The 25,118-nt window shown below is 43.4% G+C and overlaps 1 protein-coding gene across 3 annotated transcripts in view; it reads left to right on the top strand.

Moving 5' to 3' along the window:
* Positions 1–25,118, top strand: part of STAC (SH3 and cysteine rich domain) — a 135,245-nt gene that overhangs the window by 55,956 nt on the left and 54,171 nt on the right. For all 3 annotated transcript variants that reach the window (XM_049870908.1, XM_049870907.1, XM_049870909.1), the window contains exons 3-5: positions 19,068–19,168; positions 20,351–20,432; positions 21,509–21,624. In XM_049870908.1, coding sequence (XP_049726865.1) covers positions 19,068–19,168; positions 20,351–20,432; positions 21,509–21,624 — 299 coding nt within the window. The remainder of the gene's footprint in view (positions 1–19,067; positions 19,169–20,350; positions 20,433–21,508; positions 21,625–25,118) is intronic.

The raw sequence follows: 25,118 nt of genomic DNA, 5'->3' as shown, positions 1-25,118 counted from the left end.
CAGACGTAACAGAAGAGCTTGCTGGCCATGACATGATGTGAACTGGTGACCCACAGGGCAAAGGCCAAACACAAGGCCCTGCGCCAACCCCACTTTCACTGCTATTTTTAAAGCCCAGTGCGGGTGAGGGGCGGGGGGAAGTAGAGAGAGTTTTTCCACTAGCAGTCAGGAACCGAAATAGGAAAGATCAACAGAGGCATTTATAAACAATGAATGCCATTAATTTTTTTAAGCTAACAAGAGGTTGGAAAAGAAGTAACGTGGCAAGCATCGGGGCATATAGGTGGGAGCAGAGGAGCCAGGAGTCTTCACGTTTTTAACGACTTCTTCATGTTTGCTTGATGGCATTTCTAATGGAACCAGTGAATTACTGTATTATTGAGTTTCCTGGAAAATTTGGAAAGCATCTTGATCCAGTTGAACTCAGGATAAGGGAGAGATGAGATGGTTTATTTTTAATCAAGGTCCCGTGACTAGAGTTCAACTGTGATGGAAAATATGTTCCCTTTCTCCCCCTTTAAGAGAAAACTTTAAGAGAAAACTATTGAGTGAAGAGAGGGGATTCCAGAGTACTTGATTGTGTTCATGAGGAACCTGTACATGGATCCAGTGGCAGTCATTCGAACAGAACAAGGGGATACTGCCTGGTTTAAAGTCAAATGTTCACCATACTTACCCAATCTGTATGCTGAGCAGTTAATCTGAGAAGCTGGACTAGATGAAGAAGAACGCGGCATCGGGACTAGAGAAGACTCATGAGCAACCCGTGATACACAGATGGCACAACCCTGCTTGCAGAAAGTGAAGAGGACTTGAAGCACTTACTGAAGAAGATCAAAGACCACAGCCTTCAGCATGGATTACATCTCAGATAAAGAAAACAGAAATATTCCCAAATGGACCAATAAGCAACATCATGATAAACAGACAAAATATTGAAGTTGTCAAAGATTTCATTTTACTTGGATCCACATTCAACACTCATGGGAGCAGTGGTCAAGAAATCAAAGGACGGGTTGCTCTGGGCAAATCTGCTGCAAAAGACCTCTTTAAAGTGTTAAAAAGCAAAGATGTCACTTTGAGGACTGAGGTGTGCCTGACCCAGGCTATGGTATTTTCAATCACCTCATATGCATGTGAAAGCTGAACAATGAATAAAGAAGACCAAAGAAGAACTGATGCCTTTGAATTACACTGTGGCAAAGAATATTGAATATACCATGGACTGCCAGAAGAGCGAACAAATCTGTCTCGAAAGAAGTACAGCCAGAATGTTCATTAGAAACAAAGATGGTGAGACTATGTCTCACATACTTCGGACATGCTATCAGGAAGGATCAGTCCCTGGAAAAGTGCATCATGCTTGGCAAAGTGGAGGATCAACGAAAAAGAGGAAGGCCCTCAGTAAGATGGATTGACACAGTGGCTCCAACGATGGACTCAAGCATAACAACGATTATGAGGATGGCACAGGACCAGGCAGTGGTTTGTTCTGTTGTGCATAAGGGTTGCTGTGAGTCAGATCTGACCTGATGGCACCTAACAACAGCAACAATTGAGTGATAGGGGCTTAAGCTGTAATATCATCAGTCTAACTCTAAAGCTCTTTCTAGTATACCACACTGTAAAGACAGTGACAGGTAGTCTGGGATTCCTTTTGGAACGGTGAAGAGGAGATCACTGGAAGCCCTGGTGTGAGCTAAGTCTGCTCAACCTCCCAGCATAGAGTGGCAAGAAGACCACTAGGCCAGGAGTCTTGACACTAGCGTTTTAGTAACAGCTCTGCCACGAAAGAGCACAGCGATGTTTTTAGCAAACCAGTTTGCTTCTCTGGACCTCAGCTTCTTTAGCTGTAAAATGACAGTGTTGACTAGCTCTGAATACCGAATGATTGAAAGTGACTTCCCAGAGAAGATGCTAAAGCTCAAACAGCTCAATAGCAAAAGTATTGTGATCGATTAGTAGTCCCCGACGACGCGTACACAGAAGGAAGGAGCTCCACACACACGCTAGGTGTTTGCTATCCCTAGGCTACAGATCGATAAGGCAGGACTTCTCAACAACTTAATGTGCATACAAGGCCCCTGGGAATCTTGTTAAAATGCTGATCTTGAGTTAGCAGGTCTTGGGGTGGGTCCTGAGATTCTGCCTTCCTAACAGGCTCTCAGGTGATGCTGATGACGTTGGCCCAGGCAACACATTTTGAGGTGCAAGGCTCTAAGATATCTTAATGATCTAAATTATGTGACACTATGGCCTGGATGGCCCAGCGAAGGAGTCCTGGAGGTGCAGCAGTTAAAGCTCTTGGCTACTAACCAAAAGATCAGTAGTTCGAATGCACCAGCCCCTCTGCGGAAGAAAGATGTGGCCGTCTGCTTATGTAAAGATTACAGCCTTGGAAACCCTATGGGGCAGTTCTCTGTCCTGTCGGGTTGCTAGGAGTGAGAATCAACTCAACAGCAATGAGTTTGGTTTTAATTTTGATAGCTCAACAAGCCACTAGGAGTTATGTGGAGGAATATATTGCCTTAGAAACCTGGGAGAGAGAACATAAAATATAAAAAAGTAGAAAGCTCAATTTAAGCTTTTATCAGACTTGTAATTTTATCTCTTACATAGTTATTCATCTCCTTTCTTTCATCCCACGCATATTTAATAAATGCGAGCAGTAAGTAGACAATTTGGGATACACATGTAAGTACCTGAGCCAAGGCATACAGAAGGTGTTAGAGAAACCCAAGTGAGGGAACAGTAATTCTACCTGTGGAGGAAGAGATAACTGAAGGTTCCATGAAGAATGTAGCTTTCCAGCTGGGCTTTGAAGGATAAATAGGAGCTCACCACTCCCTACCAAACTCTGCTCCAGTTCTTAGCAGCAGCTTCCAGTTGAGTACAAAGTACCAAAACACGCCATCTTCTCTTTAAAAGAAAAGTGTGACAGTCAAAACTTAATGCCTCAGAGACCAATGTTGTAGGCTAGTGATTATCCAGGTTAACTGCAGCGTCTCTGCTCTTTTGGTAAGCTCACCGCACAAGAGGCACCGTATCCAAAAGCAGATCAGAAGGTTCCACTACAGCCATATGCCCCATAATCTCCATTCGGGCAACGTCTGACCACATATATATCCGTGGTCCATTGTGCACCCTTCAGGGGATGCCCACAGCCGGATTCAATAGGGAGCCCGCCCTGCCACCCCCACCTGTGGGAACAGGCACCACTGCTGCTGGGTGGAGTGGGCGCCTGATACTGCTCCCGAGCACCCAAGGTCGGCAGGCATTGCGGGGCTGGGCCAGGGCAGGGGCACTGGGTCGCCGAGACGCTCCCCTGTTGCCCCGGTACACGCCCCGGACTGCCCTGCCATGACCTTCATGGGTGCAGGGCCGCATGCTGGGCAGGACCCCGCTACTGCACTCGCCTCGATCACCCTCAGCAGAAGCTGCCCAGGCCACACCACACAGGAGCCCCAGGACTGTGCACCAGGAAACCCCATGCCCAGAAGACACGGGTGTCTGTACAGTGTCCAAATCACATAACATCTTATTTCACAGAAAGTACTGCGGACATTAAATGGCCCATGACTGTATTTGGTTTGGTCAGATATAGTATTCAAAAAGAGTTCTGGACCAGTGCATCCCTTTGTCCCTGATTTCCAAACGTGATGAATCTATGATCCGGTATCTTACTGCAGCCAGAAAACATAGCTACAAGGTTGTAGTCAGACCAAGCTGACTGAGAAGAAACAAATAAGCAAAGGACACCAGCCCAGAGATGCAAAGTCAGGCACAGATTCAGGCAAACCAGGTGTAGGGTTCTAGCTCTACCACTCAAGACCTGAGTAATCTTGGGCAAATTGTTTAAGTTCTCTATCATGGATTTTCCACCTAGAGAATAATAGCTAACTTCAAGGTGTTGTTGTGTGAGATAGAAATATGCAAAGTCCCCAATTTTTGGCAACCCTGAGCACGGTCAAATGGCTCTGATCCCAATGGTATTGCAGCTTTGAGCCTTTCAGGAATAAAAGCAGGCTGTTCTCTCAAGCAGAGGAAATGTGTAGTCGGGATACCCGGGTACAAAAGGTGTCTCTACCCCTGTAAGGCATGTGGGCTTAGACCAAGGACCTCCCCTCCCCACACCTCAGTTTCCTCAGCTATAAAAACCAAACCCACTGCCATCCAGTCGATTCTGACTCCTAGCAACCCCATAGGGTTTCCGAGGCTAAAAATCTTTACGGAAGCAGACTGTCACATCTTTCCCCGGAGGAGCCACTGGTCGTTTCGGACCGCCAAGCTTTGGTTTAGCAGTTTGTTTAACCGCTGTGCCACCAGGGCTCCTTTCAGCTATAAAACAGAGCTGGCAGTGACTTTGCTGCCCAGGTAGGGTTTCAAGATTTAACAAATGAAAATACAGGATTACCAGTTAAACTTGAACTTCAGATAAATAAATGTATTTTTTTTAGTATGAGTGTGTCCTGGGCAGTATTTGAGGTAACGCCTGTCTCATGCAGTATTTGGGACATATCAAACCAAAAACCAAACCTGTTGCCGTTGAGTCCATTCCAACCCATAGCAACCCTATAGGACAGAGTAGAACTACCCCATAGGGTTTCCAAGGAGCGACTGGTGGATTCAAACTGCCAACCTTTGGGTAGCAGCCAGCTCTTAACCACTACCCACCAGAGCTTCATTTGTGACATAGTTATACTAAAAAATTATCTGTTGAAATTTAAATTTAACTGGACTTCCTGTATTTAATCTGGCCTCTGTCTGGGAGGGTGGAAGTTGCGGGGGGGGTCTCTGTCACTGCTTTTCTGAGTTGTTCGACTCCCTACCCCAACTACAAACCCCCAACAATGGCAATCCCCCCAAAAATGAAATTGCAGAGTGCTCTCTCTCGTTTCAATAGGACTTCCTCTTCTAGTTCTTCAAAAATAGTAACACCTCCTTTCAAAAAATGTTCATAATATTTTATTTTTTATTACAAAAGGAGAATACACTCTTTAGAGAAAATACCCATAAACAGAATCGAAAACTGTAAAGCATTTATAATTCCTCCCCCAGATAGAAATATTACTAATGCCTTAGTGTGTGTCCTGACAGACGTTTTTACCTGCAGGTACGTGCATACTTTAAATGAGAGTTCTCTAAACGCATTGTGTGTTGATCCTGTGTTCTCTAAACATGTTGTGTGTCGACCCTGTGTCCTCTAAACACATTATGTGTTGATCCTGCATTTTCTAAACACGTTGTGTGTCGATCCTGTGTTCTCTAAATGCATTGTGTGTCGATCCTGTGTTGGCTAAACACGTTGTGTGTCGGTTCTGTGTTCTCTAAACACGTTGTGTGTCGATCCTGTGTTCTCTATACACATCTGTTGATCCTGCATTTTCTAAACATGTGTGTTGAGCCTGTGTTCTCTAAACACGTTGGGTGTCGATCCTGTGTTCTCCAAACACATTGTGTGTCGACCCTGAGTTCTCTAAATACATTGTGTGTCGATCCTGTGTTGGCTAAACACATTGTGTGTCGATTCTCTGTTCTCTAAACACGTTGTGTGTCGATCCTGTGTTCTCCAAACACGTCGTGTGTCGATCCTGTGTTCTCTAAATACATTGTGTGTCCATCCTGTGTTGGCTAAACACGTTGTGTGTCGATTCTGTGTTCTCTAAACACGTTGTGTGTCGATCCTGTGTTCTCCAAACACATTGTGTGTCGATCCTGAGTTTTCTAAACACATTGTGTGTTGATCCTGATTTTGGCATATTATTTTTAGCAACATTATATTTCAGACATCATATTATGTCAGTAATTATTAATTAAAAATTCTTTCCGTGACCAAGAAAGTATTTTGTTATGTGGATGTACCAAACTTTCAGTAACGAATCCCCTATTTTGTGGTATTTTGGTTCCTTTATGTTTTCCCAATATTGTATACAAAGCTTCAGTAAGCGTTTTTGTGGTAAATCTTTGCAAACACGATAACTGTTTTCTTAGGACCCGATTCTAAAATTGAAATTACTGCATCAAAGAATCCCGCATTGGTTTAAAGCTTGTGATGCCCGCCCCCAAATTCGCCTCCCCCCCCATCACTCCACAATCAATGACGGTATTTGTGTCGCTTTCTTAATCTTTGCACATTTGATAGGGGAAAAAAATTGTTCTCTTGCTATTTTTATTCCCAGTTTGTTGATTACCAGTTAAGTCTGTCATTTATTAAATGCTAAACTTTCAATTCCGTTTCTTTTGTAAATTATCAGTTTATGTCTTTGGACCACATATCTTTTACCTTGTTCATCTTTCCCTTTTAATTTGCAAAAACTGTTTATAAATCCAGTATAATACAGTGTGATAGTGCTGTTGTATGCCACCAGTCAATCCCAACTCATAGCGACCCTATAGGACAGAGTAGAGCTGCCCCATAGTGCTTCCTAGGGTATAGTCTTAATGGGAGCAGATCACCAGGTCTTTTCTCCATGCAGCAGCTGGTGGATTTGAACCTCCAATCTTGTGGTTAGCGGCTGAGCATTTAACCATTGTGCCGCCAGGGCTCCTTAAATCAGAATTAGAAGTCCATTTATAAGGTTAATCAGATTCATAGCCATCTCTACTGATAAGTTACCCTTGCATTCCTGAAACAATCCCAGCAAGAGCATGGCCTACTCTTCTTTTTATACAAGATAAGCTTTATTTTGCTTACATTTTATTTAGAATTTTTGCTTTTCTATTCACAAATGAAATTGGTCAGTAGCTTCCTTGCTTTGCCTTGACAAATTTTGGCTTCATTTACACTGTGTCTTTTTTTATTGTGGTGAAAATAAAATAAAACATATGCCGTCTCAATAATTTATGTACGTATAATTCAGTGATATTGATTCTTCAAGTTGTGCAACCGTTCTTGCTATCCTTTTCCAAATAATTCCACCACCATTAACATAAACTAAAGCTCCCTAAGCAAGAAGTCCCCCTCTCCCATTCCCTCCCACCCCTGGTAAGCACTGATAATCTTTGGGTTCTCTATATTTGTTTATTTCCTAAGAATGAGATCATACAGTATTTGTCCTTTTGCGACTGACTCATTTTGCTCAGCATGATGTTTCCGAGGTTCTTCCATGTTGTGGCATGCATCAGGCTTCATAGCTCTTCGTGGGTGAGTAGTATTCCATTGTGTGTATGTACCACATTTTGTTTATCCATTCATCTGTTGATAGACATTTTGATTGTTTCCACCTTTTGACTATTGTGAAAGGTGCCGTAGTGAACGCTGGCGCACAGGTTTCTGTTTGAGTCCCTGCCTCCTCTTCTTCTGGGTGTGTGACTAGGATTGGGATTGCTGGGTCTTCTGGTAGCTCTGCGTTCCGCTCTTTGAGGAACTGTTTTGCACAGCAGCTGCGCTACTCTAGTTCACAGCAGCAATGGGCTCCAGTTTCCCCGTAACCTTACCAACACCTGTGGTTTTTGTTTTGTTTTTTAATCATTGTCGTTCTAATGTGGGCGAGGTAGTATCTCATCGTGGTTTCCATTTGTATCTCTCTAATGGCTGATGGTGGTTAAGTCATAGGGCTCCTAACCAGAAGATTGGCAGTTTGAATCCACCAGCCATTCCTTGGAAACCCTATGGGGCAGTTCTACTCTGTCCTATAGGGCTGCTATAGGTTGGAATCGACTCAACGACAACAGGTTTGGAATGGCTAAGGGAGCCCTGGTGGCCCAGTGGTTAAAGCACTAGGCTGCTAACCAAAATGTCAGCAGTTCGAACTCACCAGCTGCTCCAAAGGAGAAAAATGTGGCAATCTGCTCCTTAAAGATTCACAGCCTTGAAAACCCTATGTATGTATTTTGGATTCTGTGTCCTAGTATTTTGTTGAATATTTCTGGGTCTGTATTCATTAGTGATGTTGGTCTGTGGTTTTCTTTTCTTGTTGTGTCTTTGCCTGCCTTTAGTATCAGAATAATGCTTGCCTCAGAATGAGTTAGGACATGCGCCCTCCTCTTCTCTTTTATGGGGTTGCTATGAATCGGAATTGACTCTACAGCAGTGGGTTTAGGTTTAATGGTTAATGACACTTGAGCGTCTTTTCATGTGCTTTTTGGCCATCTAAATATCTTCTTTGGTGAAATATCTCTTCAAGTCTTCTCCCCCCTTTTTTTTTATTATTGTACTTTAGATGAAGCTTTGCAGAACAAACTAGTTTCTCACTGAATAGTTGGTACACATTTTCTTCTGACATTGGTTAACAACACCACGACATGTCAACACTCTCCCTTCTCAACCTTGGGTTCCCTATTCGCGGCTTTCCTGCCCCTCCTGCCTTCTAGTCCTTGCCCCTGGGCTGGTGTGCCCCTTTAGTCTCATTTTGTTTTATGGGCCTGTCCAATCTTTGGCTGAAGTGTGGACCTCTGGAGTGACTTCATTACTGACTAAAAGGGGCTCTGGGGGCCATACCCTCTGGGTTTCTCCAGTCTCTGTCAGGCCAACAAGTCTGGTTAGCAGTTCAAACCCATCCAGCACTCCTCGGGAGAAAGACCTGGCAATCTGCTTCAGAAGGACCGCAGCCTTGAAAACCCTGTGGAGCAGTTCTACTCTGCAACACGTGGGGTTATCAGGAGTCAGAACTGACTCAACACCAACTGGTTTGTTGTTTTTGTTTTTTAATTACTCTGTAACAGCAACTAGACCAGTGTTTTACCGAACAACTGGGCGCCATTGCCTAGCCAAGTTGACACATAAAATTAACCATCACAATGACCCACATTTTACATTTTTTAATTATTTGGAAAAAAGCAGGAGAAGAATGATATTTTGTGACATGTGAAAATTATATGAAAGTCAGATTTCAGCATCTGTAAGTAAAGTTGTATTGGGACACAGCCACCCCCATTTTTTAACTTATTATTTATGGCTGTTTGTGTTTCAATGGCAGAATTGAAATGATGTGACAGAGACTATGGCCTGAAAAGTCTAATATATCTATCTAGACCTTTATAGAAAAACTTTACTACCCCAGGTGTCTTAGTCTTCTAGTGCTGCTATAACAGAAATACCACAAGTGGATGGCTTTAACAAAGAGAAGTTTATTCTGTCACGGTCTAGTAGGTTACAAGTCCAAATTCAGGATGTCAGCTCCAGGGGAAAGCTTTCTCTCTCTTTCGGCTCTGGAGGAAGGTCCTTGTCCTCAATCTCCCCCTGGTCAAGGAGTTTCTCAGGCACAGAGACCCCATGTCCAAAGGACGTGCCCTGCTCCTGGTGCTGCTTTCTTGGTAGTATGAGGTTCCCAACTCTCCGCTTGCTTTCCTTTCCTTTTATCTCTTGAGAGGTAAAAGGTGGTGCAGACCACACCCCAGGGAAACTCCCTTTACCTTGGATTAGGGAGGTGACCTGAGTAAGGGTGGTGTTATTATCCCACCCTAATTCTCGCAGCATAAAATTACAATCACAAAATGGAGGACAACCACACAATACTGGGAATCATGGCCTAACCAAGTTGACACATATTTTTGGGGGGGACACAATTCAATCCATGACACCTGGTCTAATTCCTGAGAAGTGAAAAAGAAATCTCCTAACTTTAAGTTATCAAGGATTTCATTTTATTTGGATCCACAATCAACGCCCTTGGAAGCAGCAGTCGAGGAATCAAACTATATATTACATTGGGCAAACCTGCTGTAAAACACCTCTTTAAAATATTAAAAAGCAACGATGTCACTTTGAGGACTAAGGTGCACCTGACCCAAGCCATGGTATTTTCAGCAGCCTCATATGCATGAATAAGGAAGACTGAAGAAGAATCGATGCCTTTGAATTATTGTGTTGGTAAAGAATATTGAATATACCATGGACTGCCAGAAGAACAAACAAATCTGTCATGGAAGAAGTACAGCCAGAATGCTCTTTAGAAGTGAGGATGGCAAGACTTCATCTCATGTACTTTGGACATGTTATCAAGAAGGACCAGTCCCAGGAGAAGGACATCATGCCTGGTAAAGTAGAGGGTCAACCATAAAGAGGAAGATCCTCAATTAGAAGAATTGACATGGTAGCTGCAACAATGGGCTCAAACATAGCAATGATTGCGAGGACGGTGCAGGAGGGGCAGTGTTTTGTTCCATTGTTCGTAGGGCCGAGATCCCCTCCACTGCTGCCAAAACCCCCAGATACTCGGAATATAAGTAATTCTTCAAATAAGGGGTTGGAAGTTTTCTGCCTTCCTCCTAGTAATTATGTTTTCACTTGATTAGCCTCTAAACATTTTAAAACTACAACACTAAATATCAGATGAGCATTTCTAATGCTGCGGTAAATGTAATAAAAATATCACTGGTGATACACGTCCATTGTAGGGGGGATTGGGGAAACTCTGGTGGCGTAGTGGTTAAGTGCTACAACTGCTAACCAAGAGGTTGGCAGTTCACATCCTCCAGGCGCTCCTTGGAAACTCTACGGGGCAGTCCTACTCTGTCCTATAGGGTCACTATGAGTCTGGATCGACTCGATGGCAGTGGGTTTGGTTTGCTTTTGGGAGGGATTGATACCAGACAGTAACAGCTTTAATTCTATCCCTTCTCCCTCCTGAGTGAGTAAACTCCAAAGGAGTTACACTCCACGACCCTCTCCAACAATCTTATTTCTCATTTTACCTCCATTCATTTGTTTTTCTTTCAAAATACCCTTTGTCCACATGAGAAGGGGCAGAATCGTGCCCAGTGGCTCCATTTGACTTAGCTTGCCTTCTTAGCTTGCTTTATGTGGCTTCAGAATCTTAGAAAGTGTCTCCACATCATTGCTTGGCATCAAAGAGGAATAGAGTATGAAAGTAATGGGAATACATCTCATGTTCTGTATGTTTTTTTTTTTTTTAATTCCACTGTAGAGTAGGCATTGACCTTTGCAAATCGTTCCATGATTATTTATATTTTGAAACCAATAGTTTTTAATAAAGTCACTAAAGATATAGAATTTACACATTTCTTTCCCAGAAATCAAAATTCCACATATAACCATACACACCATCATTTATATGTGTCAGGTCAGCTGCTTTTTCATTGTATCAGTTGTTATGGATTGAATCGTGTCCCCGCAAAATGTGTGTCAGCTTGGCTAGGCCATGATTCCCAGTATTGTGCGATTGCCCACCATTTTGTGACTTGATGTGGTTATCCTATGTGTTGTAAATGCTAAGCTCTATGATATTAATAAGGCAGGATTAGAGGCAGTTATGTTAATGAGGCAGGACACAATCTACAGGATTAGGTTGTATCTTGAGTCAATCTGTTTTGAGATATAAAAGAGAGAAGCCAGCAGAGAGACAGAGGGACCTCATGCCAACAAGAATGAAGAACCAGAAAGGGAGCATGTCCTTTGGATCCAGAGTTCCTGTGCTGAGAAGCTCCTAGACCAGGGGAAATTTGATGGCAAGGACCTTACCCTAGAGCCAACAGAGAGAGAAAGCCTTCCCCTGGGGCTGGCATCCTGAATTCGGACTTCTAGCCTCCTAAACTGAGAGAATAAATTTTTCTTTGCTAAAGCTATCCACTTGTGGTATTTCTGTTATAGTAGCACTAGATAACTAAGACATCAGTACATGAAACTATGGCTAGGTATATGTTTATGCACTCCTATAATTAGGTATATTTAGGAATAGAGTGGCAGGCACTTCTGGATTATATATATGAGGCTAACACGGTAATGGAAATCCGAGGCATCTCTCTGACAGGGTAACACAGCCTTCACAGAGGCTGTAGTAAGCATGATCAGCGTCTGCAGAAATGTGATGAGAAGTCATTCCATAGGGAGAAAGCAGAGGCCAGTGGAAGCTGTTAGCTAGGAGTCCACAAGCAAAATGCCAGAAGACAAAGGGCATAGCTAACTTAATTCTGATCCAAATAGTTGTCAAGACCTGCTTTGAGGAGGATACACAGTACCCAGTATAGCAGAGGGAGCAGTGATCCCAGAGTCAGTTGCAGTTTCTTGGATCAGGAAGGCATCTGATCAAACAGCATCTGGCCTGGGTTGTAGGCTCAAGCAGGAGCTTGGATAGTTCTGGGCCCCAGCAGATCAGCATGCGGTCATATTAGAACGTCGGTATAAACAGCCAGACCATCCAAGCAAAAGGCCAGGTGGTGAAGATCGGCAGGCAGTCTAGAACCCAGTGGTCAACAAGCCCCTGGGAGTTAGGGAACTACAAGACAAAACCTACATCTTTCTATAGGTAGTTCCATGTTTATTGGTGAAGTGGGGTCCTAGCTTTCTCTCAGCCTGGTCACTTTGCTGGCCCAGGCCTGGGTAGGCTGGTCATTTCTGATGGACAGTAGCATACTCTGTGCCAGGCACCTTACTGGGCATGGAAGATTCAGAGGTGAATAAATTAACCTACACTTCATGTCAAAGTCCCACTTTGTAGAGAAGGAGATGGCCTGTTGTGCTAAGTACTCTGGGAAGCATGAAGGAACCCAGGAGAGTGGCTAGTTCTACAGTTATGGAAGGAGGGAGGGAGGGTGTGTGTCCTTAAAGGTGTGTCATAGAAGATGAGAAGCAGTTTACCAGAAAGGCAGTGTGAGCAGCCATCAAGAGACATGTTGGTAAAACAAGGGAAGAGCCAGGGTGGAGCATGTTGAAAATGAAGAGAGGAAAGTAGGCGGGAGTCCCATCATGGAGGACTTCCTTTAGCTGATTCCTACATAATCCTCTTTCATCCCTTGCGTTAATTATGTTCAAGGGTAAACTGCTTGTGAATAGTGCTAGCTGCATGATTATGCCTATTTTATTACACAGTAGCAGTTTTGTTACAGCCTTTAGTTTAAAAATACTGACTCTGTCATCTTAACTACTGTTTGTGTAATCCCTAGCCCTCCAAATGCCTCTTGTCTGCCCAAGCACTAAAAACTCACCCATTGCTTTTGCTCTCATCTCTCTGCCTTTGAGATCCTTCCATAACGTAGGTGTTTGGTCCTCTCCAGGCTCTGCGCACTCTTGATGTAAACACCACTTAGTCTCCTCTCTAAGCCATGGCACAGTGCTGGTGGAGGGTCAGGGGAGTCCCACAACTAAACCTTTCTAGAACAGGGGTCTAGAAAGTCTTTGGATTGTCTTGATTGTATTTACCATTGAATCACTTATAGATATTTTATGTATTCCAAGAAAATTTTTTGGATATCTTTATAAAAAAAATAGATAACCGTATTTTATACATACAGGTTTTCAAGATTTTTTTCCCAAAATCATAGTAAAGAGTTGGCTTTATTGTCTAATTTTGATTAATTTTAATCAAACAAATTAATGGAATAATTCTATAGATATACAATCTGGAAGCAAACTAATTGTTACTAAGAGTTATAACCATTGTTCACTGCTGATTCAAGTACCGTACTGTGATTGCACTTCTTTTCTTTTTTTAGTTTTACCCATTCTCCAATTATTTCTGAAGTTAAGTGATCTCCATTGTAAATAACTTTTTTATCCTATTTTATCTTTAACTCTGCTATCATATGAAATTTAAGCGATGTCTCAATGGAAGTATCTTATTAAAATGAGTCTGGCCAATTGTTTTACTGATATATATATAATCAGTTTCCTTTTTTTAAAAAAAGGAACTTGTTGCCCAATGTAGTCAGTACAGCCACCTATAGGGAGAAGAACTGTTCAGTGTTTTCCCCCAACATCTATGTCTAGACTTCTCCATTCACTGGATCTTTAACACATGGTTTTCTACGGTTGCTCACTTTTGCATGGTAGTAAATAATATATTATGCTCATGAAACAGCCCAGCACCTGATACCCAATCAATGTTGTGTGTTGAGCCATTCTAAACTCCATTTAAGTATCGTAAATAACATTCTTAATATTTTCAACTGTAACTCGTTTAATGTCCTAGATTTAGCCCAGAACTTCAAATCTCCAGGGCAGAACTGATAGTTTATGCAATGAGCAGACCCCACATCCCCTATATCTTGATATACCAAGGGCCACATCATTCCAACAGGCTGATTTGACCCATTTTTCATGGACTTCATTTGTCATTTGCTTTTTTGTCACAGTAATCCATGAAAATAAAGACAAATGGTACTAAAAGAACCACAACAGAAACTGTATTATCCTATCGTCGAGTCTCACTTTGGAGCCCTGGTGGCACAGTGGCTAAGAGCTCAGCTGCTAACCACAAGTCGGCAGTTTGAATCCACCAGCCAGTCCTTGGAAACACTATGCGGCAGTTCTATTCTGACCTATAGGTTTGCTGAGAGTCAGAATCGACTCAGCTGCAACAGGTTTTTTCATGCTCTTTAATTGTTTCTTCTGGTATTTATTTCAGTATTTCTACATGTTGTGCTTCTACTGCTATTTCTTGATTAATCAAGCATTTATTGGCTTCCTGCTATAGGAGTGGGGCATAAGTTCTCATACTTTCAGCACTACTCCTTGTTCCTGTCTTCCTTGTTCTCACCTTCCCAAAATAGTTACATCATAATCTTTGTTTCCCTTGCTCCTGTCCCCCCCAAGTAGTTAATCACTATTTTGTGTTAGCCAAATAGTCAATTTATACACTATTGTGACTATTATTCGCTGCTGATTCAAGTATTGTACTATGATTACTTTTTTTTCCTTACACGGGTTTTATTTTTCCTGCAATTAGTAGTTTTTTTTACTTCCTTAACTTCGCATACACTGATAACTTTTATTGTAAAAAAGCTCCCATAAAACCCTAAAAAAAACTTTATCAAATGCCATATCAATTATAATATCCAAACATCAATAACTTTTCAAGTTCCATCTTTCCAAGTACACTGCCTTACTTCATCTTGCAGCTCCAGTCTAGGATAGTTGGCAGAGTTGTCACATAGGAACTATTGTTTACCTCTCCTCTTGGTCAGATCTTCTGCTGTGTACTGAATCTGATAGTTTCCTCTTCCTTGATTTATTTCCTCACTTTTCTGAGGCACATTCTCCAGTAGTTTTCTAAGAAAGAGTGCATGGAAAGTAAATATTTTGAATCCCTGAAGATCTGAAAGTGTCTACATTCTACCTTCATATTTGTTGGCAATGTAGCTGGGTGTAAAATTCTAGGTTGGAAATCATTTTCTCAGAGTTTTGAAATTCCGGTCTTTAAAGCTCCACCGCCTTTTAGCTTCCAAGTTGCTTTTGGGAAATCCAAGCTTTCTCTCTTCTGCTAAATTTCCTACCATACCTTCACTTGCTTTCTGTCTTCCAAATATATATTGAACACTTTATTACTTTTGCCACTCCCTCAGTAATCTTTTTTTTTTTTTGAGTTTATGTCTTTTTTTTATTCCTTTACTATAATTTTAGTGTGATTTTAGAGTGAATAAGTGGAAAACTCACATGGCCAGTCCACCATGTTTATCCAAAGTTCAGTGACATTTTTAAGCCTCCAAGTCCACGCAATCACTTCCCATATATTATGACACTGGGAACCCTGAGAATAGGTAGTACTACTCCCATTTGTTGTTGAGATAGCAGAGGCTCCAGGAGTATTAGTAGTTTGCTCAAGTTTAAAGAGCCAGCATGAGAGAGATTCAAATTTAAAACCATGTTTTTTCTCACTCTGCTCAAGCGTAAGTGTCACATGCGTGATGCTTTTATGATAGAGGTCACCGGTTACAAAACAGGTCAGACCATCAGTGGCTCCTCCATATCTGGCTGCTGTAAACCAGCTCCACTACCCTAATGTGAATTATTCCTTTGAACTCTTCTCCAAACCACAGAATGTAAAGCTTTCTTCTTCAATTACTCTTTTATTCTGGAGTAGAAATTCAGAACACCTAAAACCAAATAATTGCTGGGTGGTCTGACTCATACAAAATGGTGCAGTGTATTAGAACAGACAAAACCAAAATTACGGTGTTTGGGGTCTGAAGGAAAATATGCCTTAATATATAATGATGTTATTTCAGAGTTGAGCACAAAATGAAATAACTTTCCTCTTTGAAGCTTTCACTTACATTCCCACAAATAACATTCCCTAATTTGAAAACAAAAAATAAGTGATTGCTTTCAAAGTCCAGTCTTTTGAAGGCATTGCAGAGCTTTTCAACTAAGTGGTTGTTCTGAAAAAGGAAAGGGGACTTTCCAACTAGTATTTATAAACAAGCACACATAGTCAATAATGTATGCTGTGTTTATGTGTCACTTCCACTTTCTGTCTGTGCTTATAGCAGCAGACACACTTTGTTTTCAATGATGCCTTCCTGGAGGGAGTTTTCAGGTAATACCCTCTGCAGAGTTTCCACGTATTTGTCCATTCAAAAGTTTGTCTGTTGCTTTTCCTAATAGAAAGTCAGGCAGGTCTTTGCAGTCCTTTATTTTATCATCTAATTAGCCCCAGCTGCATCTCCATGTAGACTAAATAACCCAAATAATGGAAGTAAATGATTGAGTCAAGCAATGAAAGGGCAAAACTAGGCAGTACCTCCCCTGACCTGGGTCAACTTGTTCTTCTGTTCACACCCTCAGGCTTCTCCTCTGTAAAACAAAACAATTGAAACGGATGTACTTCGAGTCCTCTTTCATCTCTTGAATACTATGTCTACGCCACTGATGAATCAATGTCACTGAAATTCTCTGAAGCAGTCACCGCTGTTTCAATATATGTGTGATTATGAAAGAATTCGTTCATTCGTTTAATACATATTTATAGGTGTTACATAACTAATACATATGAACGTGCTCAGAGCTCATTTTAATGGCAAATGGACAGACACCATTCTTAGCTTCATTGAGTTCAAAGTCCAGAGAAAAAGGCCAACAAAAAACGAGCTCTGAAATAAATAATAATTGTGATCAATGTTGTGAAAGCTAACAACAGAGTACCGTGAGAAAGAATAATAGGAAAAGGATAATTTAACAGATGGGGGAAAAAATAAACCCACTGCCATTGAGTCGATTCCGACTCATAGGAGTGTGTCAAAAAAGCTTCACTGAAGAAATAACAGGAGATCCGCGGGATGGGTAGGAGCCAGCCAGGTGAAGAGTGACAGAAACGGCATCCTTGGCACAGGGAACACCGTGTATAAAGACCTGGGATTAAAGGGGGTGTGCCTTCAAGGAACTACAAGAAGGCATAGCAAACAAGAGGGGCCAGCCTAAGACAGAGAGGTGGGCTCCCGCCAAATCATGTAGAACCTCACCACTATGGTGAGCATTTTGTATGATGTCAGAAAGACAGGGAGGACCTACTGAAAAAGAAAATTAAGCAAGAAAGGGAGCTGATTTGATAACATTTTTAAACGATTACTCTGGCCACTACACAGACATTGGAAAGGCAAAAACAGAGGAAGGCAATTCAGTTAAGAATTAATCCCAGCAAGGGATGAGGGTGGCTTGAACAGGGAGGCAATGGTGGAGACAAGGGTCTCGGACTATCCTCATAGTGTGTCTGTAAGTGGCTGTGATATGCAGTGGGGTACCCGTGGCCTCATGTCTCAACTACACAGTCATATTAATCTCTGCATCTCCATTCTAAACAAACTGTACCAGGGTCCTGATGTCTCTCAGGAGGACTTCTGGGGCGGCATTCCACATGATCCACCTCTGACCCACAGGAAGTACTCACACGTCATTCACCCTCACAGGCTCTTGGAGCGCAGGCTTTCCCCACATGGCGTCATTCCCCAGTAGGCTAACAGATCTGCTGCTTGCCCACACCTCTCACCATTGACTTCACCACGCATGGTATGGTCACACCATGTATCCCACAGACTCCAGAAGACAGGGGCCAAGCTTTCAAAATAGCGTCTTTGAAGTCCTTCTCAGTAGGATTGAGGAGAGAAGGAAGCACCTCCGTCCTCCCCACTATGATAGAGAGGTGAAAGTGAAGCTAATAGGTTCCTCAGCAACTTACAAAGAAATCCTCTCTCCAGCCTCCCACCTTTTGTAATACACTTGAGGTGCCTGGTCAACTAAGAGCTGTGGAAGTCATTGTGGCACCTCATTTTTGAGTCCTGCCTGGGGGCCTACCACCTTACTGTGGTATATCAGAGCAGTTGGCACCTCTCGTCCTGCATACTCGTGTCCTAGCCTAAATGGAGACAGAAAACATCCCATCTTAACATCCTTTTCAAGCCTCCATCAAGCTGCTTTCTAAAATGATAAATACAGGTACCCAGTGCCGCTACCATCTCCTAAGCCTCCCAGACACCACTCCCCTGTCTGTTCTCCCTTATGTCGCCCTATCGCCCCAGCCTTGGTGCAGCAGTGCAATTCCCAGGATGGCTCCCTGCCTTCCCCCTCCTCCTCTGCCTTCCTTCTTCTCACCGCATTATGGTACCCTCTCCAGAAAGCTAAGTGACTCCTGCATTCTGCAGCAGGGTTTCATTGTTACCCACCTCCTCCTCCTCTTTCCCCTGCAGGGGCTGGTGTCTAACTGAGCCCTCCCTCCCACTTTAGAACACCATCAGCCCTGCTCTCACACAGACCCTGCCCTCCCAACCCCTCACCCATCGATCAATTTCCTGAGAATTTGTCCAACAGCTCAGACTGTGTGATGGGAAGATGAGTGAAAATTGGGGAAATATCAGGACTTGCACTACTCAGTAATTCATACAGAAGAGCAGAAATGAGTCACCTATACAAAGGGCAAAGAAAGTGGAATTTGCTAGCATGAATTGAGGGAACAAAGAAAGTGGAGGAGGCTGAGCTTTTCTGGAGTAATGAATAGGCAAGTAGTGGGGAGAAACCAGAGCTGATACCTTTGGTAGGAAATGTGGGAGAAGGTAGAAGAATCTACCCTAGTATTTTGTCCATTTTGCAAACTTCATGCACAAGCCACAGGAAAGAGGAACTACCTGGTTATGGGAGCAACCTATTTTTCCATAATTTAAGACTTAAAAAAAAAATCAAACCCATTGCCATCGAGTCAATTCCAATGTATAGCGACCCTATAGGGCAAAGTAGAACTGCCCTATACGGCTTCCAGAGAGCGGTTGGTGGACTCAAACTGCTGACCTTCTGGTTAGCAGCCTGAGCTCTTAACCACCACACCACCAGGGCTTCAGTTTAAGACTAGTCACCAGGAAGAGGCAGGCTGTGTCCTAACCAGAGTTCACCGTGTGCCCGACAGGAACCAACGCTAAGTACGGACTGCGCTGCAAGGCCTGTAAGATGAGCATCCACCACAAGTGTATGGACGGCCTAGCGCCCCAGCGGTGCGTGGGCAAGCTGGTAAGGGCTCACGCCGGGAGCGAGCCCCAGGACATCCTGCCCGGGGCACTTGCTTGCTCTGCTGAGATCATACTCTCCAAGCTCCTTCCCTGCGGCGCCCTGAGAACTGGCCATAGGAAGGCAGTCCCCGAATCCCTGACCTGCCAGCTTGGCATCCTGGTCCATATAAGTGATTGAGTAGAGGAAGAACGTTGTCAACCTAATAGACAAGTGTCCCATGTGTGAAAAGAACTCAGGGTCCTTACTATGGTGACCAGCTTGTCCCAAGCTGGGACTTTCTGTTTTAGCACTTAAAGTCCCTGGTATCCTGGGACTGTCCAGGTTTTAAAACTGAAAATTCTACATCTTGGGAACTCCCTCAGTCCCAGGCAAAATGACAGCTGGTCCACTCTAGTCCTTATTGGCTACCAACGGAATGGGTGTCAAGAGTGGGATAGAGCTGACCACCAAAAATGGAGAGAGTGATAAAAATCTGTACCACTTTAGCTGAAGCATGATGGCCAAACCAAAGGACGTTGGATAGCCCTGGCCCATTATGGGCCAACAATGTCACCTCAAGAGTGTGGATTTCAGTACTGGTGGCACACCTTGGAAAACAGTAATCCAGAGCACTTTTGAGGGTATTTGAACCTAAGATGGCCAAAGAAGTGTAGAAGAAACCAGGAATGTTTACCTTGGATAATACTTAGGACATAACAGCTCCCTTCAAAAAATTTAAAACTTGTCACACAGAAGGGAATTCAATTATCATTTGTGGCTCCAGGGAGAAGACCTAGATCTGCAGGTACCAAGTCTTAACAATCAAAGGTAATGTCCCCAAAGATCTGCCTCCGGGGTGAGTGAGTGCCCTGTTACTGACAGTGTTCAAACAAAGGAGGAAACCATTTGACAGGAATGTTGGAGAAGATTCTGGAGTCCTAGTGGGGACTGGGGGGCAGACCACTAAGTTCCCTTCCAACAATGGGATATAGTAGGGCCAGGAGCTTGCTTTCTGGATGGAGCATACCTTGCCTACTGCCACCTGTATCTCCCCAACACGGATAAATTATAGAACAAGTCATCATCTTAAAGGGAGACAGGGAGGTGCCTCTGAAGAACAGAACTGGTTTGTTTTAGGGCTCTTGTGTTGTTTTGTCCACCTTTAGTTACACTAAGCCCTTCTCTTTCTCATTCTCTCTCCAGCCGAAGGGGTTCCGGCGTTACTACAGCTCCCCCTTGCTCATTCACGAACAGTTCGGATGCATTAAGGAAGTTATGCCCATTGGTGAGTTCAGACGGTGATGGATCAAGTTTTCAGCAGCAATGTCAGCATTAAGGCTGCTGTTCTTCCAGTCCTGAAAACCAGTGGGATGTCTTCGTTTGTTTGGTGGCTCTCTGGCTTTTGATTATTTATTTGTGTTGCTGGATGGAAAGTGTACCATGGACCAAATTCTCCAGGAATTTTCATCATCTCCCTGATGAAGCTCTAAAACACCCAAGTCCAAAAAGTTCCTCATACCCCACGCCACCCGTCAACAGCATGGTAGACTGGAAAGAGTATGGAGTGTGGTATCCCATAGACCTGGTTTATAGCCCAGCCCTCCTGTTGACCAACTATGTGTCATGAACAAGTTACTCCACCTGTCAGACCCTTAAAATGAGAACAGCAATAGCCATATTTCATAAATGTTGTAAAAATAAATATAAATCACAGACCAATGCTTAGCAGAAATCCAATGAATACATTATTCCTTAATGAGGACAAGACACATGTCCCGTATTTATAGATATTTCTGGCTTGGATTTCTTATTTAATAATATCATTCAGTTTACTCCCCCCCCACCGCCCCGAAATTCTCTACATCTATTTTTGCCTCTTTTGGGGGAATTTTTAAAGTGGTAAGTTTTAAACTAAGGTTTTAATTAGAAGTTCATGAGACCTGGTGATGCCAAATTCTTTTGAAGCACTTGCCCACTTGAACAAACTCTGTCTCAGGCTTTTTACCTTGGAGAGCAAAGCTCCCCACAGAGGAAATAAAGCTGGTTTCTGGAAAGAAACTTAAAATTGGACTCCTCAGGATGGATAATCACAGAAGAAAACCAATCGGGAAGAGGTTGGGAGCAGAGTTCTTGTTGGAAGTATGCGGTGCAGTAGAGGGTCTTGGCAAATACATTTTGGAGGGATCCATGTAAGTAAGGAAAGCTTGACCACAAAGTCCCCATTCTTCCAGAGTCCGCTGGGTCCACTGAACCAATTTCCCACATGCTGTTAACTCAGGAGACAGGATCGGTGGTTGGTTGGGTTCCTGACAGGTCGTTGAGGAAACCTTTGTCTCAGATGAGCTTTCTCTTCTGTTGCAGCCTGTGGCAATAAGGTGGACCCTGTCTACGAGACCCTCCGCTTCGGCACCTCCCTGGCCCAAAGAACAAAGAAGGGCAGCTCTGGCAGTGGCTCTGATTCGCCTCACAGAACCTCTGTAATTGTCCTCTCCCTCCCTCAGTTCCACCCATGGTGGTCCCGGGCAGGCCAGGTGGCTTAGGTAGTGCTGCTATACCAGAAATACCACAAGTGGGTGACTTTAACGAACAGAAATGTATTTCCTCACAGTTTAAGAGCCTAGAAGTCTGAATTTAGGGCGCCAGCTCTAGGCTTCTTTGTCCATTCTGGGGGAAAATCCTTGCCTCAGCTTCTCTCGTCTCACTTTTATATGTTGCCTTCACCATGGGTTGGAATCAAAAACTACATGTTATCTTAGCTATCTAGTGCTGCTATAACAGATATACCACAAGTGTGTGACTCTAACAAATAGAAATTTATTTTCTCACAGTTTAGGAGGCTAGAAATCTGAATTCAGGGTGCTGGCTGTAGGGTAAGACTTCTCTCTCCTTCAGCTCCAGGAGAAGGTCCTTGTCTCTTTTCAGCTTCTGTTCCTCAGTCCCTTGGCAGTCTTCATGTGGCATCTATCTTCCCCTATCTGTGCTTGCTTGCTTCTGTGCTTAATCTGCTCTTCTTATATCTCAAAAGTGATTGGTTTAAAACACACCATACACTGATATGACCTCGTTAACATCACGAAGAAAACTCTAATCCCAATGGGGTTACATCCACAGGCCTAAGAGTTAGGATTTACAAATAATATTTTTGGGAGATACAATTCAATCTGTAACATGTGTCATATCCTATTTCATGAAGAATAAGTACATAACACAGTATGCTAAAGATACTATACTAATGATGCCACCCGAGTGCTGAAGGATTGATAGTAGGATAGAAAATGTTGACCTTCAGTAGGCATTTGCCTCGCAGCAGTGAAGGCATGATTTGTGATATTTTAAGGTACTGGAATGCTGATCATCTCCCTAGGGAAGCTATAAATCAAACTGGCAGTCCAAATGGTAATGTTAATTCATTTTCTAAAGGAAGGATGGAAATGGTGCTAAATGGTGGTGAAAAAATACCAAGTGCATATGGATAGGGTTTGTATTTATATTAATGTGTTATGGCTGTGTGGGTTGGATAATAATAATACTAACAAATGTAAAGTTTCTAGCACAAGGCCTGGCATAAATGGCACCCAATAAATGGAAGTTGTTGCTGCCCTGTTTTCATTGAGCATCTAAGCCTTAGCTGGATTTTCTTTGAACTTAAGGTATTGGGGAGTTAAACAAGGTTGTAACCTATTAATAAGGCAAATGGGTTATCTGAGAGGAGCTTTTCCCAAAGCCTTAAAGGAGCCCATTCTTAGGCTCTGTTGGAAACCCCTGACTTCATCAAGGACTCCGCTCTGCTCTTCTCCTGGTTGGCCTGTCTCTTCTTCTGATGTATCCTCAAATCACTCTGTAACAACAGCGTGGAGGCAACATCCGACCTCTTCTAACTTCACATGGGGGAAGGAGAAGCAAGACCAACAGCCCAAGGCTAATTTCTGTGAGGCAGGGGTCAGACATACCTCTTCTCTCTGCCATCTTTACCAACTCTGACACCAACTGTCCCTCCCACAGCACTCTCTACTTCTCTGCTGGGTTCAGTAATTCATTGCAATGGACACACAGAACTCAAAGACCATACTCACAACGGTGGGGTTTATTAGGCAAGTAACAGGTTACAATTCAGGCTCAGGAACACTCGAAGATACAGTTCTTCCATCAGGACAGCTTGCAGACACATCTCTCCCTGGCCTGCAGTCTGTGCCCAAAGGCACTCGGTTTTCTCATTCCATGGGCCAGGAAGCCCACTGCACCGTCTTTTGAGGGTATCTCCTATTGGTCTCTCCTTCCTTGGTGGTGGTGTGCTCTTCTTCCTGCCTCTGGGATGGCTCATTTCAAGCCCAGTGGGATGGCAAAACTGACGAATCCCTTTGGTGGGCCATAACGACCATATCACACAGTCCCGCCCAATCACTTGGGTGGGAGTTACAAGACCACGGCTAGAAAGGCCACACACAAAAGCGATCTATCACACTGCACACTCCTTAAATTGCGGTGTTGCCAGTGGTCTGCCCTTGCTTGGTTTTCTTGTTGGACATGTTCTTCCTGGTTGATCTTTTTCATGTTCCTCCTATCCAATCACCATCTCTAAGCTGATGACTCCCTTAGCTGTCACCAGTCCTAACCTCTTGCCCAAGCTCCTCATCAGTCCTACAGATATGTCAAAATCAACATGTCCAACTAAGCTATATCCAGTTGGGGATTAGGTCCTGTAGTTGAGAACTCAGAAACGTATGGCATGCACCCCTTCCCTCTGCCATCAGTACTGCAGATGCAGGTCATTACACCAGTGCATCTCATGTGGATTTTACAGAGGAATAACTGTGCTGCCCTCTTCCTTTTGATTCCACCCTTAACAACCCCTTTAGATTTATCCGCCTTTAAAAAACAACCTCAAGCAACTTTTGTAAGTGTTGATTCACTTATGCCTGACGGACAGTGGCCAAGCTCCAGCCTGGCATATCAGGCGTACCCAACCTGACAATTATGCCCATTTGCCTTTTTTTTTTTTTTTTAACCCTAAAGATCAACCTTCCCATGATCTCACCCAGCTTTTTACACCTCCATACCTTTGAACATGCTGTCTCTTCCAGTTGAAATTCTTTAAGATCCAGCTTGGTCTTTATATAAACCATGAAGAGCTCCTTGGCTCCCCCAGGCTTAGTGAATTGTCCCTTCTACAAGACTTCAAGAATCCCTCTCTTGTAGTATGCACATCGGAAACCCTGGCGGCATAGTGGCTAAGAGCTACGACTGCTAATCAAAAGGTCAGCAGTTCGGCTCCACCAGCTGCTCCTTGGAAACCCTGCGGGGCAGTTCTACTCTGTCCTATAGAATGGCTATGAGTAAGAATCAACTCGACAGCAGTGGGTTACTATGCATATCTACCACCTGTGCATCAGTTTGCCGTACCGTGACGGCTTGTGTGTTCCTGTGATACCGGAAGCTATGCCACCGGTGTTTCAAATACCAGCAGGATCACCCAAGGAGGACATGTTTCAGCAGAACTTCCAGATTAAGAGAGACTGGGAAGAAAGGCCTGGAGATCTACTTCCAAAAAATTAGTCAGTGAAAACCCTATGGCTCACAACAAAACATTGTTCAACTCACTTGCTTTGGACACATCATCGGGAAGGATCAGTTGCTGGAGAAGGACATCATGTTTGGTGAAACAGAGTACCAGTGAGGACAAGGGAGACTAGCCCAATACTCGAAACAATGGACTTAAACATGCCACAGATTATGAAGATGACAGAGGGCCAGGCAACATTTTGTTCTGTTGTGTGTAAGGTCCCCATGAGTCAGAGTTGACTCAGTGGCAACTAATAACAAGCATTGTAATCATTGCATTGTAATGATCTCTTTTTGCCTGTCTTTCCTGAACTAGTTACTGAGCAACTGTGGGTTGGGGCCCTGTTCTTATTCATGGCATTATCACCAGGTCCTGGCACAGTGCCTAGCAAGTAGTGGACTCTAGGAAAAT

The sequence above is a fragment of the Elephas maximus genome, chromosome 27 (genome assembly GCF_024166365.1).
Source record: "Elephas maximus indicus isolate mEleMax1 chromosome 27, mEleMax1 primary haplotype, whole genome shotgun sequence".
Lineage (NCBI taxonomy): Eukaryota > Metazoa > Chordata > Mammalia > Proboscidea > Elephantidae > Elephas > Elephas maximus.
Note: the sequence above shows the minus strand (reverse complement) of the source record. Positions and strands in the feature narration are given on the sequence as shown.